Source organism: Littorina saxatilis, linkage group LG13 (genome assembly GCF_037325665.1).
Source record: "Littorina saxatilis isolate snail1 linkage group LG13, US_GU_Lsax_2.0, whole genome shotgun sequence".
In the NCBI taxonomy this organism is placed as follows: Eukaryota; Metazoa; Mollusca; class Gastropoda; order Littorinimorpha; family Littorinidae; genus Littorina; species Littorina saxatilis.
This window is the reverse complement of record NC_090257.1, coordinates 18,492,332-18,507,502: the sequence shown is the minus strand read 5'-3', so window position 1 is coordinate 18,507,502 and position 15,171 is coordinate 18,492,332. Positions and strand designations below refer to the sequence as shown.

Genomic DNA, 15,171 nt, shown 5'->3' with positions numbered 1-15,171 from the left:
CCTTGTTTTTCCTTGCCTTTCAATAGAAACACTGAGGCAAGCATACAATGTCGCGTGTAGCTAGTGCCTCAGTGTTTCTATGTGTGTGATAAAAGGTACTGTTAACGGAGCTGTGGGTGTTGGACTGCACTATATGTTGCTTATGTTTATATTGTGTTTACAGTCAAGCCCCAAAGTTCACATGCATTGTTTGGATTGTATGGACTGACTGACTGACTATTAGGGTTTAACGTCCTCTTAGACCAACTGGTCTACATTGGGACAGGTATTGGTAATACGCTGAAGATATGGTGTGATACTTTGATTCGAACAAGCCCGCTGTGGCTGTCTTCTTCGACACACCAGCAATGGGTTTGTCTCGTCAAAGTATCGAGATACGATCATGATAATCAGAGACGAGAGATGATGCATGCGTGTCTTCGTGTTTTCCAAGCCCTGAGACTTTCGCTGTGAACGTGGGATCTTTTTCGTGCGCATGTGTGCACACGGGGGTGTTCGGACACCGAAGAGAGTCTGCACAAAGTTGACTCCGAGAAATAAATCTCTCGCCGAACGTGGGGATCGAACCCACGCTGATAGCGACCAACTGGTTACAAAGCCAGAGCGCTACCAACTGAGCTACGTCCCCGCCCCAGATTGTATGGACAATAAATACTTTTGTTTTATGTCAGACAAACAAACACTGTAGAGTACAAAGACTCTCCTGATCACTGAGGTGAGCCCCAAAGCGTTCAATATCAGTCAATCAACACCCTGCTCTCACCTCTTTGATGGCTGCGTAGGCGATTTCAGCTGTGTTCAGATCTTTGGCGTACGTTGCCATAGCAGCCAGACACGCCCAAAGACCATCATCCTGTTGAACAAAACAAAAATAATATCTTATTTATGGTGGAAAACCAAAAATAAAATCAGGTTGTAAATCAGAAAAAATCCTTAAATTTGCATCAATATACTAAATGATTCAAAAATAAATTCTAGGTTTTATTCGGTGTAAGATGTTTTTTTCTTCTATTGGGCTCTTATTATATGAAGTCTTATATCGCGCGCGTATCTCCAGACTCGGACTCAAGGCGCAGGGATCTATTTATGCCGTGTGAGATGGAATTTTTTACACAATACATCACGCATTCACATCGACCAGCAGATCGCAGCCATTACGGCGCATATCCTACTTTTCACGGCCTATTATTCCAAGTCACACGGGTATTTTGGTGGACATTTTTTTATCTATGCCTATACAATTTTGCCAGGAAAGACCCTTTTGTCAATCGTGGGATCTTTAACGTGCACACCCCAATGTAGTGTACACGAAGGGACCTCGGTTTTTCGTCTCATCCGAAAGACTAGCACTTGAACCCACCACCTAGGTTAGGAAAGGGGGGAGAAAATTGCTAACGCCCTGACCCAGGGTCAAACTCGCAACCTCTCGCTTCCGAGCGCAAGTGCGTTACCACTCGGCCACCCTTTCAGGATATATGCCATGAAAAGCAACATAAAGGTCTCAAATGTACTCTTGTCCATTTCCTTTAGCCTCCTTCACCTCCAAAACAAACACTCCTGCGATATGTTCACACAGAGAGAATAATTCAAACGCACACACACACACACACACATCCACTGCGCACACACAGACACACATGCACGCACACACACACACACTTAGTGATTGGGAATGTGTAGACAAGGGAAATAACCACCCTTTGTTCTCAAATGTAATAACAAGTGACTTCTAGTTCCAGTGCTGCCGCCCCCCTATATTGCAAACACACACACACACACACACACACACACACATTCTGATTTACACAAATGCCCCACAACAACAACAAAAAACACTGACCTTGACAAATCTGCAGAGGCGCACAGCGTCCTCCCAGCGCGAGGCGGCGACAAAGGTGTGCAGGACGGCAGGGTACGGGGCGATGGTGGTCGACACCAGGGATCCCTCCAACCGGCGCAGGATCAGGTGAGAGCCGATGAACCCCAGCAGCTGGGGGCTCTTGCCAAAGTCGCTACATCAAACAGAAAGCAGTAAGTTGAGTTTTCTTTTGCCCAAATAGACCATGTTCAAAACTCAGCTACTTTTACCATGACTGCTGCTTGTGTGTCCTCCATCACTTGCGCCCCCTGAATAAAAAAATCTCTACCTCTTAGCGTAGCAGAAGCACGCATTTGCTGCAGATTAATGTTTTATCAAATGTGCATAAAAAATCAGGTAAAACTGATGAAATATTGGTAAAGAAAACCTGACACACTGGTTTCAGTTGTGTTTTCTCTTTTTGTTTTAATGTAAGAATCAGAGTATTCTGCAATGTAGATAAGTGACAAACTTTGAACAATACTTTTTGGGCGTTACAAAAAAATAAAGTAAAATTAAAAAATAAATAAGAAACAGAGTTACTCATTTACATGATCACACTTGGTGACTTTTTCAGCGACAATTTGAGTCAGAATATTAAGTTGAGCATCCACATAGACCGCGTTAGGATAGACTACGGCACAAAGATCTTGCACCTACATACACACAATACTCTTCTACGTATCTTTTCTTGTACACACCTGGTGACCTTTTCGGCGACAGTTTTGGGCAGAAGCTCAGCATCCACGTAGACAGCGTTGGGATAATACCACACAAAGATTTTACCATCCGTCATTGCCGCCAGCATGTTGGTTTCGTCATTCCATGTCATCATGTGGATCATGCTCGCTGAAATGCAGCAACAAACATTTACAGCAAGATCCTCTTTTTCTCGTTTAGCAATTTTCTAACTCACCAAAGAGATTTTGCCTTCATTAGATTAACCTCCATTTTCACACCTCGTCTAAACAGACCCAGGCCTGTTCATAACAATTAGGACTGGGTGGCCGAGTGGTAACGCACTTGCGCTCGGAAGCGAGAGGTTGCGAGATCGACCCTGGGTCAGGGCGTTAGCAATTTTCTCCCCCCCTTTCCTAACCTAGGTGGTGGGTTCAAGTGCTAGTCTTTCGGTTGAGACGAAAAACCGAGGTCCCTTCGTGTACACTACATTGGGGTGTGCACGTTAAAGATCCCACGATTGACAAAAGGGTCTTTCCTGGCAAAAATTGTATAGGCATAGATGAAAAAATGTCCACCATAATACCCGTGTGACTTGGAATAATAGGCCATGAAAAGTAGGATATGCGCCGAAATGGCTGCGATCTGCTGGTCGATGTGAATGCGTGATGTATTGTGTAAAAATTCCATCTCACACGGCATAAATAGATCCCTGCGCCTTGAGTCCGAGTCTGGAGATACGCGCGATATAAGACTTCATATAACATAACATAACAATTAGAAAACATTTCTTTTGTACCAGTGATCTAAACAAATGATGTGAACGTGTTTTCAATGTAGTTTACTGTTTGGTCTCTCACCACCAGTCATTCCTTTCTGAATGTAATCAATAATCAGTTATTCTTTACTTATGCTGCATGATTACTTGACTTCTCGTCCCCAAACAGTCCCCCCAAAAAACATCAACCCAAAAGTGTGGTGCCTTACCTAGTTTGGTGCTTTTCCTCTCAGTGCCGAAGATGCGGACAGAGGTGAGGAAGAGGTCGTGGTTCTTGTCAATGATGGCCAGCTTGCGTTCCGTGGCCGGGCCGCACTGGTCCAGAGCCATCTCCAGAACCTCCACCTAAATGGTGTGAGGATGTCATAACATTTTGCACCAGTAATACATGAACGTATACATTCTTAAAGGATTCACATACATACACACAGAAAAATGCACTGAGCATTTGTCGGGAGCCTGGTGCACATGGATTAACACACTCAGAGAGAAGGAGAGGCTCACAGACTGTACACACACGCCCTCAGAGAGATAGAGAGAGAGACAGAGAGAGAGAGATACACATACACACTCACACACGTACATGAAGTTATAACCTATAATTCTTACCTTGTGCATGAGAGGTTTTCCATCACCCATAGCCTTGCCAGTCTGAGCATCAAACAGGTAAACCACTGAAACATCCATTGGACAATTAAAACACAGTTCTAATCCCAAGTTAGGAGTACTATTTCCATATTGCCAGACCAGTTCTAAGATGGCCAGTTGAATCGCTTACACAAACAAAACTTAGTCTTTATTTCAAGCAACATTTGGACGTTTTGAAATGAATCCCGACTTTAAACGTTTTGACTCTGCAGCCAAATTTTGACAAGCAGTTGAGGTCAGACTGAGACTGAGACGTATGAAAGTCAACGTGCGGCCCACACAAGATTCAACAGAACCTGCATCTTCTCCTCCTTCTTTTGCATCCATGCACCACCACCAGTGCAGGTTCCACCCAGTTGGGTAGTTTCACGTGCTCAGCACTACCACCACCACCAGCCTCAGCTTGGAAACCAACACACTGCACATTGTCAGATAAGCACACCAGCGCCTGCACTTTCTCAGGCAACTGAGGAAATTTGGTGGTTTTTTACCGATCCGGAAACAGTTCTACCAGGCAGTGATAGAGAGTGTGCTGACGCAATAAAATATTCTGTATTCTGAACTTCCCTGAGCTCAAGGGAAGGGTTTTAAAAAGAACAGCTTAGACGGCCACAGGAAATTGCCAAACCTTTCTCGTCGGTCTTGTCGCGGATGGCGACTGTGTCGTTGTTGAGCGTGAGGGTCTGAGCGTTGAGCATGTCGGCCTTCATCCCCTGGTGCTTGGGGGAGCACACCAGGCGCCCGTCGTACGAAAACACGTACACTCCTGACCCGTCCACCATCAGAAAATGTCTGCACAGATGACAGAGGGTCAAACTATGCAATATGTGACCCTCCACCACGAAATGAGTCGCATGTCACCTCGCGCGGTTCTGCGCTAGGCTGAATAAAAGTCCGGGGAGTGTCTGGTAACAGTGTGAGGGTCACCTTAGTCACAGGCTTATAACTCAAACAGTTTTCGCTCTTTTCTAAAACGGTTTTCACCACTGGATAGAGCATAAAAAATTCTTTAGAAAAATGTAAAAATATGAAAATCATGCAAAGGTGACATGCGACTCATTCCGTGGTGGAGGGTCACATATATATATATACAGTGGACCTCCCCTTGTAAGACCCCCCAAATTAAGATTTCCTCCTTATTAAGACCTCCATTTTTCACATTTTTGGTTCATAACTTCTGTCAATTTACCCCCATTTTGAGACTCTTCTTTTTAAGACCTGATTTTCTCAGACTTGTTGAAGTCTTAAAAGGGACGTTCCACTGCATAACATGCTATCGGACATGCTGGGGTCCAATTAAGGTAAGGGGCAGAGCTCCTGGGAAATGTGTGTATTTTTAGTGAATTTGGAAATAAATCCAAAAACTAATAGACTGCCATCTGTGCAGATAATGGACAACATTTGGTGCCATGCCAACAATCTATACATCTTTAAAGTTTCAACTGGACTTTTTTTGGGTCAAAATAGAAAAAGTTATGCAGAAAACATTTTCAAAATCTGGAATTCCGGATTTCTAGATGGGAACTTTCATCCCTGACACTTGACTCCAACTCATTCCAAATCCATGCCTGCAATGCACACACAAGCATGTTCCTTAAACACGCAGTGGCTCACAGGGACTGACAGATAGACAAGACCCACACAGACATAGACATGCAGATGCACGCGAACACATACACACTCACACTCACACACACACTCGTATCTTCTTCTCTTCCTATACGAAGACGTGTCATTGTCATTTTCTTCCCTCCCCCCTCCACACACACACACACAAACACACACACATGTACACACATCCACACCCCTAATCCCAATCCACACATCATTTACGACAAACCCCCATCCTAAAACTCCACACATTATTTATCCCAAAATACAAGTTTCTACTTACTTTTCTGCCTGTTTAATGAGAGTGACGCCGCCTTCTTTCAGCTCAAATATCACAGGGGTGTTCCAGTTCTTTATGCTGCAAGGGAGGAAAATGACATACCATAAGGAAGTATTCTTTCCACACTTCAAGTAAACAAAGAAACAGTCACTCTCATGGTTTTTTCTCTTGTGGAATTCTCACAACAATTAACACGCAAAGATAGCCGGGGTCCTGTAGCTCAGTTGGTAAAGCACTCGACTTGTGATCTGTGGGTCACGGGTTCGAATCTAGGCGTGGATGGACACATGTACACACTCAGAAATGGTATCCATGTCTCACCCCGTGTCATCGCTGTGGCAGATAAAAGATCTCGGTCATTCAGCCAAAAACGCAGGTGGCTGGTTACACCTATACACACATGCAAACTTCTGGGTAGTGTGACTGTTGCTGCTAACTTTCCACTGGGAGGAAGCAACCCAAATTTCCGAGCCATGGGAAAAAGAAGTAATGAATATGAAATGTTTGCGTCTTTGTGTCTTAAATTTCTTTCATTCTCCTTGCAAAGAGTTACAGTTCTGACAAAACTTTGAGCAACTCGAGTCTACCACCACCATCACCAGCATACTGACAACCTTTCTCTTTTTTTTACCCATCCAAATCTTGCACTGAAAAAGTCACCTCACACACCCCACAGTGCACCATGTCAGTTTTAAACCACAACAAAACAAAACCCACACATACTGCATGACAACACGAACAATAGAACTGACAAACACAATAGCAAACTCAAACAACACAAACAATAGAGCTAACAAACACAAAAGCAATTTCAACATTCACCACACTCTACTCTCGTCTCTTCAGTGCTAAAACTGTAAAAGCCACCTCCACAATGTAAACCTCCCCTCCCTTTTACATAAAGGCAAACAGACGTCAAAGCAGCAAATCACTCTTAATATACCTGTCATTTAGAAGGTGGCTACAAAGAAAAAGTACCGGTTTATTTTACAAGCTCAAAACAAACATTTATACATCTCAAGAAAGAGATAAAATCAACACACAAAAAAGGTACCAACTGACTCAGGGTACATAATGCAGAACAACAAACTTTCCAAACAAGTAAAGTTCCCTGAATGTAGCATAATTAATATTCATCTACTAATGGTGGTACCATAGCTGCTTGAACAAACTTTAAAAAAAATATAAATAATATTAAAATAAAGCAGACTCTGTAAAACAGGTAGGCCATGAAAGAAACAGGACAATATTACTAACATTACTCCCCTAAAAGCCTTCAAAATGTACAAAAGTACACCACAATGTCTGTTTTGGGAGGGGAGGGGGGTATCTCTTTCGTATTGATTGCAGATTCAGATTTTTTCCTCTCCAATCAGTTTCATAGTTTCTGCTGTAAGACTGTAAAAGACAAACCTGGGAACCCCTGTTTTGCACTTAGAGCATTCTCTAAGAAACTTGGCGTATTTTCAGAAAAATTAGTGTACTCCACACAGCATTCGAACATCCAAAACACTGGATCGGATTCGAGAGAAAAGTAGTCTAGGAATTGTTGTTATCGTATTTTTTTCCACCGACCGTATTGATTGTATTCTAGCAAAATACGGCTAAATCGTATGGATTCCTAGGTCTGAAAAGAATACCTGTACACAGAAAACCAACACCTGGCCAGGTAAGCACCCACCTGTAGACGTAGCACTGTGAGGACGTGGCCACCACCAGGTTGTTGAAGCCTAGCGCCACCTTGATGATGCGGTCCCTGAAGTCCAGCTTCTCCACTACGTCGTTCATCACATTCCTCACCTGGATCTGCTTGGCGCTCGTCACCGTCGCCTCAAAGTTCTTCCACTCCAGCCGTCTGTGGAAGAAAGGTAGGTGGTTTGTTATCTCCCTTGGGTTGTTGGTTGATTTTTGTGGTCGATTTGTTTGTTGGTGGTGGCTGGTGCAGGGGGTAGGGATTTGAAGTGTGTGTGTGTGTGTGTGTGTGTGTACCTGCATGTGTGTATGTATGTGTACATTTGAGTGTGTGTGCATGTGTGTGTGTGTGTGTGTCTGTGTGTTTGTGCGTGTTTCCATGTGTGTGCATTTGAGTGTGTGTGTGCAGGAGGTGGGGAGGGTTGGCGTGTGTATTTGCATATGAACAATTTACACATCAAATTTCAACTCAATTAGCCCACAGAGATGTGTCCATGTGTGTAGGTGCAAAAACAAAAATCTGGTTTTTGCTTTGTTTGGTTGGCTGTTTTCCTCTATATTTTAACAAAACTTTCAAAATTCTCGGTTGCGACATTCTTCCTGCCAAGTGACTAAGCGCATAATTCACACTGACTTTTCAATGATGTTGGCGAAGATGACGTGACTGTTGCCACAGGCCCCCGCCACCTGCGTCCCGTCGCCGGACCACGCCAAGTTGAACACGCTGCCTGTGTTGGGTTTCTCCAGGGCGTACGACCACTGTAATAGAACACAGATTACAGAATACAGTGGAACCCCCCATTTAAGATCCCCCACTTTAAGACTTTCTCAGATGTTTTGTTCATAACCTCTGTAAATTTTATAACCTCCATTTTAAGACCCCTCCATTTTAAGACTCCTCCATTTTAAGACTCCTCCATTTTAAGACCTGATTTTCTAAACAAAATAATGGTCATTAAAGGGGGGTTCCACTGTAGAAATGTTTATATTGCCCAATGTTAGGAATTTGCCTTGACATTGCGGTTAAGAAACATGTCACTAAACTGTACGCAACTTGGGAAAATCGTCACCCTAAGAGCTCCCACAAAATGCAACAGGAAAAATAGTTTAGAAACCCGCTTACCCCACATCTGTCACACAGTCGCAGCGTGTTGAAAGAGCCGACGGCAAAGAGTTCCCCGTCAGGCGTCCACGCCACTGAGGTGATGGGGTACTCGTGCGCTGTACTGCTGTACATCGGCCGTCCAAACGTGTCCCACACCTGTCACAAACATGTCAATCAATCCATCCATCAGTCAATCAATCCATCGATCGATCAGTCAATCACTCAGTCAATCAATCAAATCAATCAGTACATCAATGCATACATCAATCAGTCTGCACAGCTGAAGGGTAAAAAAATGAGTTACAGTAAATGGCCATGGTGATTTCCTTCAGCCTCAAAAGCTTGTTACATAAAACCTAAGTCACACAACCTGTATAATTGTAAGTACCTAAAACACCACAATATCTCAGTTGCAAAGTTAAGATTGTTTTGGGTCCTTCTGATCGTATACAGAACAAAATATTTTATTGTTAAAGATGTGAATTTGTCAGCCTTGATTTGGGCCCATCTGATCATATACAAAACAAACAATTTTATTGTTAAAGATGTGAATTTGTCAGCCTTGTTTTGGGCCCATCTGATCATATACAAAACAAACAATTTTATTGTTAAAGATGTGAATTTGTCAGCCTTGTTTTGGTCCCTTCTGATCGTATACACAACAAAATATTTTATGGAGACAAATGTGAGTCAGTCCTAACCCGCACCTTGTACTTGCAGTCTTCCGCGCCGGAGATGATGAGGTTGTTGACTGGGTTCCAGTCTATGGTCAGAATAATGCCGTCATGCGCCTTCCACTGAAATCATAACAGACACAGGATATGAGTCTTTGATTCAACCACAGGCAGCGCACCAAATAATGTTCAACAACAGACGTTCCCTTTTCAGAAGAATCATTTAAGTTACAGATACTGTGAATAGAAAACTTGAGAAAACAATGTCTAAAAGAGGGGAAAGCTTTCAATTGGGAATATCAAAAGTGGGTTTCAACTGTAAAAGACGCCCAAATTTAAGACTCCCTATTTTCTCAGATTTCCTGTTCATAACCACTGTTCATTTACCCCCATTTGAAGACTCCCTCCCTTTTTAATGCCTGATCTTCTTAGATTTCTGTAAGGTCGTAAAAGGGGGGCAATGACTGTGTGATGAAAAAGAACCCACCATGGATGGCTTAGCGTTGGCCTGTAGAGGTTTGATGACGAGCTGCTTGCCGTTGGTGAACAACACCTGGTCACAGTCTGGTCCCCAGCACACACCGTACACGGGGATACCTGCACAGGTACACAGAAAATAGATGAATACAGTCGAATCTGCCCTTGCAAACCACCTCTCGAAGGCGACCACCTGCCTTCAACAACCACTCATAAGGATCCCAGACTAGTTTTTCTTCCATATAAACCACCTTTTCAAAGTGACCACCTGCCTATAACAACCCCTTCTGGTCGATTCCTTAGGTGGAGGTTAAAGATAGGTTGGACTGTACTATCCTTGCCGAAAATAATGTGTGAAGCACTGAATGATTTTTCTTTACTCTAAACTTGTTTTTTACCAAGGCAAAGTTCAAATCGCTTTTACTCTTCGGATGTTGCAATACCTTTATAATCCACAAACAACACAAACTCAATGAGGTGTATGTGTGTGCGCGCACGTGTGTGCATATGTGTGTGTGTGCGTACATGTGGGGGTGGCAGAGAGAGAGAGAGATGGAGTAAATGGAGTTGGATATATGTTTGACTGAGTTAACCCCATGTGAGGTTCATGGTTTCACTGATGAATCTCAAAGGGTCACTCTTCTTCCAGTACAGAACGTCACCTCCACAGGGTTTATCCAGGACTAAGCCATGTTTACCTAACCCCCCTTTAAAGACCTTGTTTTTTCAGACTTTCTTTTTTTCAGAACCTCTGTAAATTTACCCCCATTTTAAGACCTCCTCCTAGGGCGGGGATGTAGCTCAGTCGGTAGCGCGCTGGATTTGTATCCAGTTGGCCGCTGTCAGCGTGAGTTCGTCCCCACGTTCGGGGAGAGATTTATTTCTCAGAGTCAACTTTGTGTGCAGACTCCCCTCGGTGTCCGAACACCCCCGTGTGTACACGCAAGCACAAGACCAAGTGCGCACGAAAAAGATCCTGTAATCCATGTCAGAGTTCGGTGGGTTATAGAAACACGAAAAATACCCAGCATGCTTCCTCCAAAAACGGCGTATGGCTGCCTAAATGGCGGAGTAAAAAACGGTCATTCACGTAAAATTCCACTTGTGCAAAAAAAAACCACGAGTGTATGTGGGAGTTTCAGCCCACAAACGCAGAAGAAGACCTCCTCCTTTTTAAGACCTGAATTTGTCCGATTGTTGGAAGTCTTAGGAGGGGTGTTCCTCTTAGTGTGGGAACAACACTGGGAAAGGACCAGTAAAGCGTAGCGTGCCACTTACTGTTTTGTGTGAGTGTTGACCTCAGCATACCACTGCGAGACCACACCTTGACCTGTCCATCCTCACCAGCTGCAAAACATTGTCACCGTCAGTTCATCCTGTTATTTTCCTCTCCATTCCCTCCTGCATTGCCACCCTCAATCTCTTGTATATGGTCTTCTTGTGTCCAATTCTTTTCACACAAACAAAATATACAACATCACTTTCGAAATTCAACTAAGGAACTCACAAAATAGACAGTGTACGTCCCTTGTCAGTTTCTATCATTCAAGCCTACCTGTTTACAATTCACACAAAAAACGCCATCACCAACAACAAAGAAACTCTATAAACAGAAAATCTTTCCCCGTATATAGAGCTCTTTTAACTCATCATATCGCAAGATCCATGCACATTTCCAGAAAATATTTTTCCCATGCAATAACAAGTACACTGAACCATATAAATACAGCAGTCCCTGCAATGTACGGCCCCCGGCGTGAGCGGACACCTGACATGTACGGACACATTTGCTCGGCACGGAGTGTTTTCCTTCTATATTTGCCCCCCCTTAAACGGACACCTGCAAAACGTGGACGCGGACACTCATTTTCGGTCCCAACAGCAGGTCATACCTCCAATGTACGGACAGACCATCGTCAAATTTTCACCACAACAAAATCGATAACAGAGCAGTCCGGCTCTTGGTACAAAGATCACAGCCGCAATGGCGTGATGACAGTCACTGATAACTTGAGTGCACGACTGTACCCATCAGGAGGGGGGTTAGTTTTGGTCAGGAGTGGAGTACATGCGAAGATGCCAACATGAAACTGCACTGTGCTCTTTATTCTTGTCTGTTGGACGTAAACAACAGAAACCACAGTCGATGAAGGTCCTGAGCGAAAGCGAGTGAAAAACCAGCCACAGTTCTCAGCATCGTGTGTCTGTGTGTAACCTCTTTCATTGACAAGATACTCTTGTTTCCCCTCAGCCTTGACCAGTGAGTCGGTTGCCTAATCTGTGAACCCTTCAGTTGTCTTGCTTTGTCAAAAGTTACGACACAGTCAACTGGTTTTGCTCTGAGTGAACAGTGCAGCTGGCCTCTCTGGCCACAGCCCCAAACAGTACATGTCTGGAGGGAGTGAGAGAGAGGGAGGGGGGGGTGGAGGGGTAGCTGGCTAAACTCTGTGGGGTGTCCGGTGTCACTGCATGTCAGCAGAAAGAGCATTGGAGAGAAATAGAGAGGTGTACTCTTCCACACAATTTCCAAGCATCAGTTGTCACATTAGTGAGGGAGAGTGGGAGCTGTGTTATGCACAGTGTATTTCCGACTGAAGAGTGAAAAGTCACTGCCATGCCACATGATCGGCATGCAGTCAATAAAGCCAGACAAGAAGAAAATAAATTACATGATTATGACATGCAGCTCTATCTGCTGCTATCTATTCAAACTGGTTTTCAAGCTTATTCTTGCAACGCATCTGCACACGCTCCTCTGAGCTGTGTTTGTGTGGCTGCTTTCGTATGTCAGTGCATGGTGAGTGTGTTCACTGCCTTGATAAGATTTATTTTATCTCTTCTTTTCAACACTTTTCATACAAATCATTTTTACAGAACGTTTAAAGAAGTATTAGGAGTTTATTGTTATTGTTTAGTAGCCACAAGAAGTGATTAGCATAGACTCAATCCTGTTGTTTGTGTGTCTCTGTGTGAGTGTATGGGGGAGGGGTGGTGTGGTCTCCCCTCCCGTGACCGGACACCTGCAATGTACGGACAGTTTTGCTATGGCCCAAGGGTGTCCGTTCATGAGAGGGACTGCTGTACATCGCAAATGTTATACACTTTTCTTAGCAAAGTGACTCAAGTTGTCAACATTACCCGTGACAAGCGCAGTTCCATCATAACTCCAGCGCCCCGACAACACTGCCCCCTTGTGGGCCTCTGTGCTTTTCTCCACTCTCCCTGACCTGTTGATGATGTGGATCTTCCCTGCATACAAACACACCAACAATGACAACATATTACAATGGTGGTGGCAAATGACGATGTTGGTTTTACTGTGGGTTTCATTAGCCCTGACCTGCTGATTTACCTTTAAGGAGTGATCAAATCATGTAAGGCCTAAAAAAAAAATAGGTGTGGTTACGGTAACCCGACCTACCCTATTTTTAGGGGCCGATCCTATAACTTTTTATTACATTTGTCAACAACAACAACAACAACAAAAAAAAAACGAGTGCAAAAAACGCAATGAAAGCGAAAGCGCCCGAGTTGCACACTTATTTCCCTGTCAAGTAGGTTTAATTTGTACACATTAGAAAAAAAAGTTTAAAAAAAAAAAGTGATTGCCTACCTACCTACCCTATTTTTTTGGGCTATGTTACCGTAACCACACCTATTTTTTTTTTTTTGGCCTAAAGAAGCTAGAATGAGCAATTTCGACACACTGGCTTCATCATACTCACAGACTATAATCATTTCATTCTTATCTGAAAAAAACTCACAGATCTTATTTTTAAGATCTGAGAAAATGTATCAAGTTACACCAGCCAGTTTTTTCTTTCTTTTACATTTGTCAAAATTCGACCACCATCTTATTCTTAGTTAGCAGGCCAAACGATTATGGTGTCACAAACCTCTCAATTTGCATGTTTGAATTTGATTTAATTTGCTATGTGACATACACTAGTGAACGACGAAGAAGAAGAAGCTATGTGACATACACGAAACACAAAAAGTTCAGAATAAAAAACACCGTTTTTGAGGGTAGGCGTGGTCAAAGACCTGTGACGTCATACCCAAATATTGCTCAAAATCAAATCCAAGAAACACTTTTTTGAGCAAAAGAAAGGCAGATCTTCAATTACACATGTGTTTCTGATCAAAACACTGCTGCCGTTTAACATCTGGGCTATACCACTAAAAAAATAGCCTTAACTTTTTGTGTTAAAGGCATATGAACTACATACCATCAGTAGAAGTGAGCACAAATATTTCTGACGCTCCCTTTTTGCCGCCCATGCCGCTGGCGGACTTGGGGAACCAGTGCATGTCTGTGGGGAAGCAGTCGTTGGGCAAGGTCATCACCGTCGATTGCTCATTGGTCGTCATGTTCCAGCGGATGATCAGGTGGTCGTCTGCCCCCGAGTACAGTTCGTCTGGAGATGTCCATCCCACGCAGCTGACCAGTTCTGAGTGTGGCTTTGGTTAGGGAATCATGTGCAAGTCTTTGTTTCACATGTTGATCATGTACATTTCTTTGTATAAATTGTTTATTGGAATTTATTTTTTATGAATATTTGTGTACCGCGCTAAGAATTATGTTAGGATTTGCGCCAAATAAATACCCTTATTATTATTATGGGAAATATACAATACCATTTCTTCTTCTTCTTCTTCGTTCATGGGCTGCGACTCTCATACATGTACATTCATTGGCACAAGTGGGCTTTTACGAGTATGGCTGTTTTTCCCTGCCATTTAATAATTTAACTTTATGTAACCTAATGAACTCTGACATGGACTACAGGATTTTGTAATGCGTACTTGGTATTGCGCTTGCGTGTACTCACGCAGGGGGATGAGGAACTATAGCAGGTCTGCACATAAGTTGACCTGGGAGATTGGACAAAGCTTCATCTCTTCCCCCCCCCCCCCCCCAGAATCCAATGGTACTGGAAGGGTGATAATCACAGTTGCACATACACAGAATCTATAAATTCAAATTAGCTAGTTCATAATTAACCTAAAATAAAGGACACACGCTATATATCGACAAATATGCAAATAAAAAAGCAACTACTAGCATCACTACCTGCAGAAACGAGATACAAAACCTCTCTTCAAAGCGTTTTCATAATAGAAATAGCAGAAACTTGGTGTGAAACACCCAACCAACCATCCAAGCAAGTCTACCACAGAGTGTGAAGAAAAGTGGCATCTACCACAAAACTTCTTTCCCCCAACACAACAGTTTTGAATACTCGCTTCCACTTCCACTTTCTTCATTCAGCGGTGTTGCTTTTATTCTTAAATCAAGGTACACACCTATACTTATTGTTTTCTTCGTTATTAGTAAAAACACTGATCTGCCATCACAAAAGCTTTGCT

General features: G+C 43.2%; 1 protein-coding gene across 1 annotated transcript in view; it reads right to left on the bottom strand.

The window, feature by feature from the left end:
• Positions 1 to 14,357, bottom strand: part of LOC138983790 (intraflagellar transport protein 80 homolog) — a 57,745-nt gene extending 43,388 nt beyond the window's left edge. The window contains exons 1-15 of the mRNA XM_070357117.1: positions 14,031 to 14,357; positions 12,940 to 13,050; positions 11,080 to 11,148; positions 9,812 to 9,921; positions 9,358 to 9,447; positions 8,669 to 8,806; positions 8,180 to 8,304; positions 7,535 to 7,708; positions 5,857 to 5,931; positions 4,591 to 4,754; positions 3,924 to 3,988; positions 3,524 to 3,659; positions 2,560 to 2,707; positions 1,841 to 2,012; positions 764 to 853 (exon numbers count right to left, since the gene is read on the bottom strand). Of these exons, the coding sequence (XP_070213218.1) occupies positions 764 to 853; positions 1,841 to 2,012; positions 2,560 to 2,707; positions 3,524 to 3,659; positions 3,924 to 3,988; positions 4,591 to 4,754; positions 5,857 to 5,931; positions 7,535 to 7,708; positions 8,180 to 8,304; positions 8,669 to 8,806; positions 9,358 to 9,447; positions 9,812 to 9,921; positions 11,080 to 11,148; positions 12,940 to 13,050; positions 14,031 to 14,172 (1,809 nt within the window). The 5' untranslated portion in view covers positions 14,173 to 14,357. The remainder of the gene's footprint in view (positions 1 to 763; positions 854 to 1,840; positions 2,013 to 2,559; positions 2,708 to 3,523; positions 3,660 to 3,923; positions 3,989 to 4,590; positions 4,755 to 5,856; positions 5,932 to 7,534; positions 7,709 to 8,179; positions 8,305 to 8,668; positions 8,807 to 9,357; positions 9,448 to 9,811; positions 9,922 to 11,079; positions 11,149 to 12,939; positions 13,051 to 14,030) is intronic.
• Positions 14,358 to 15,171: the final 814 nt, after the last annotated feature.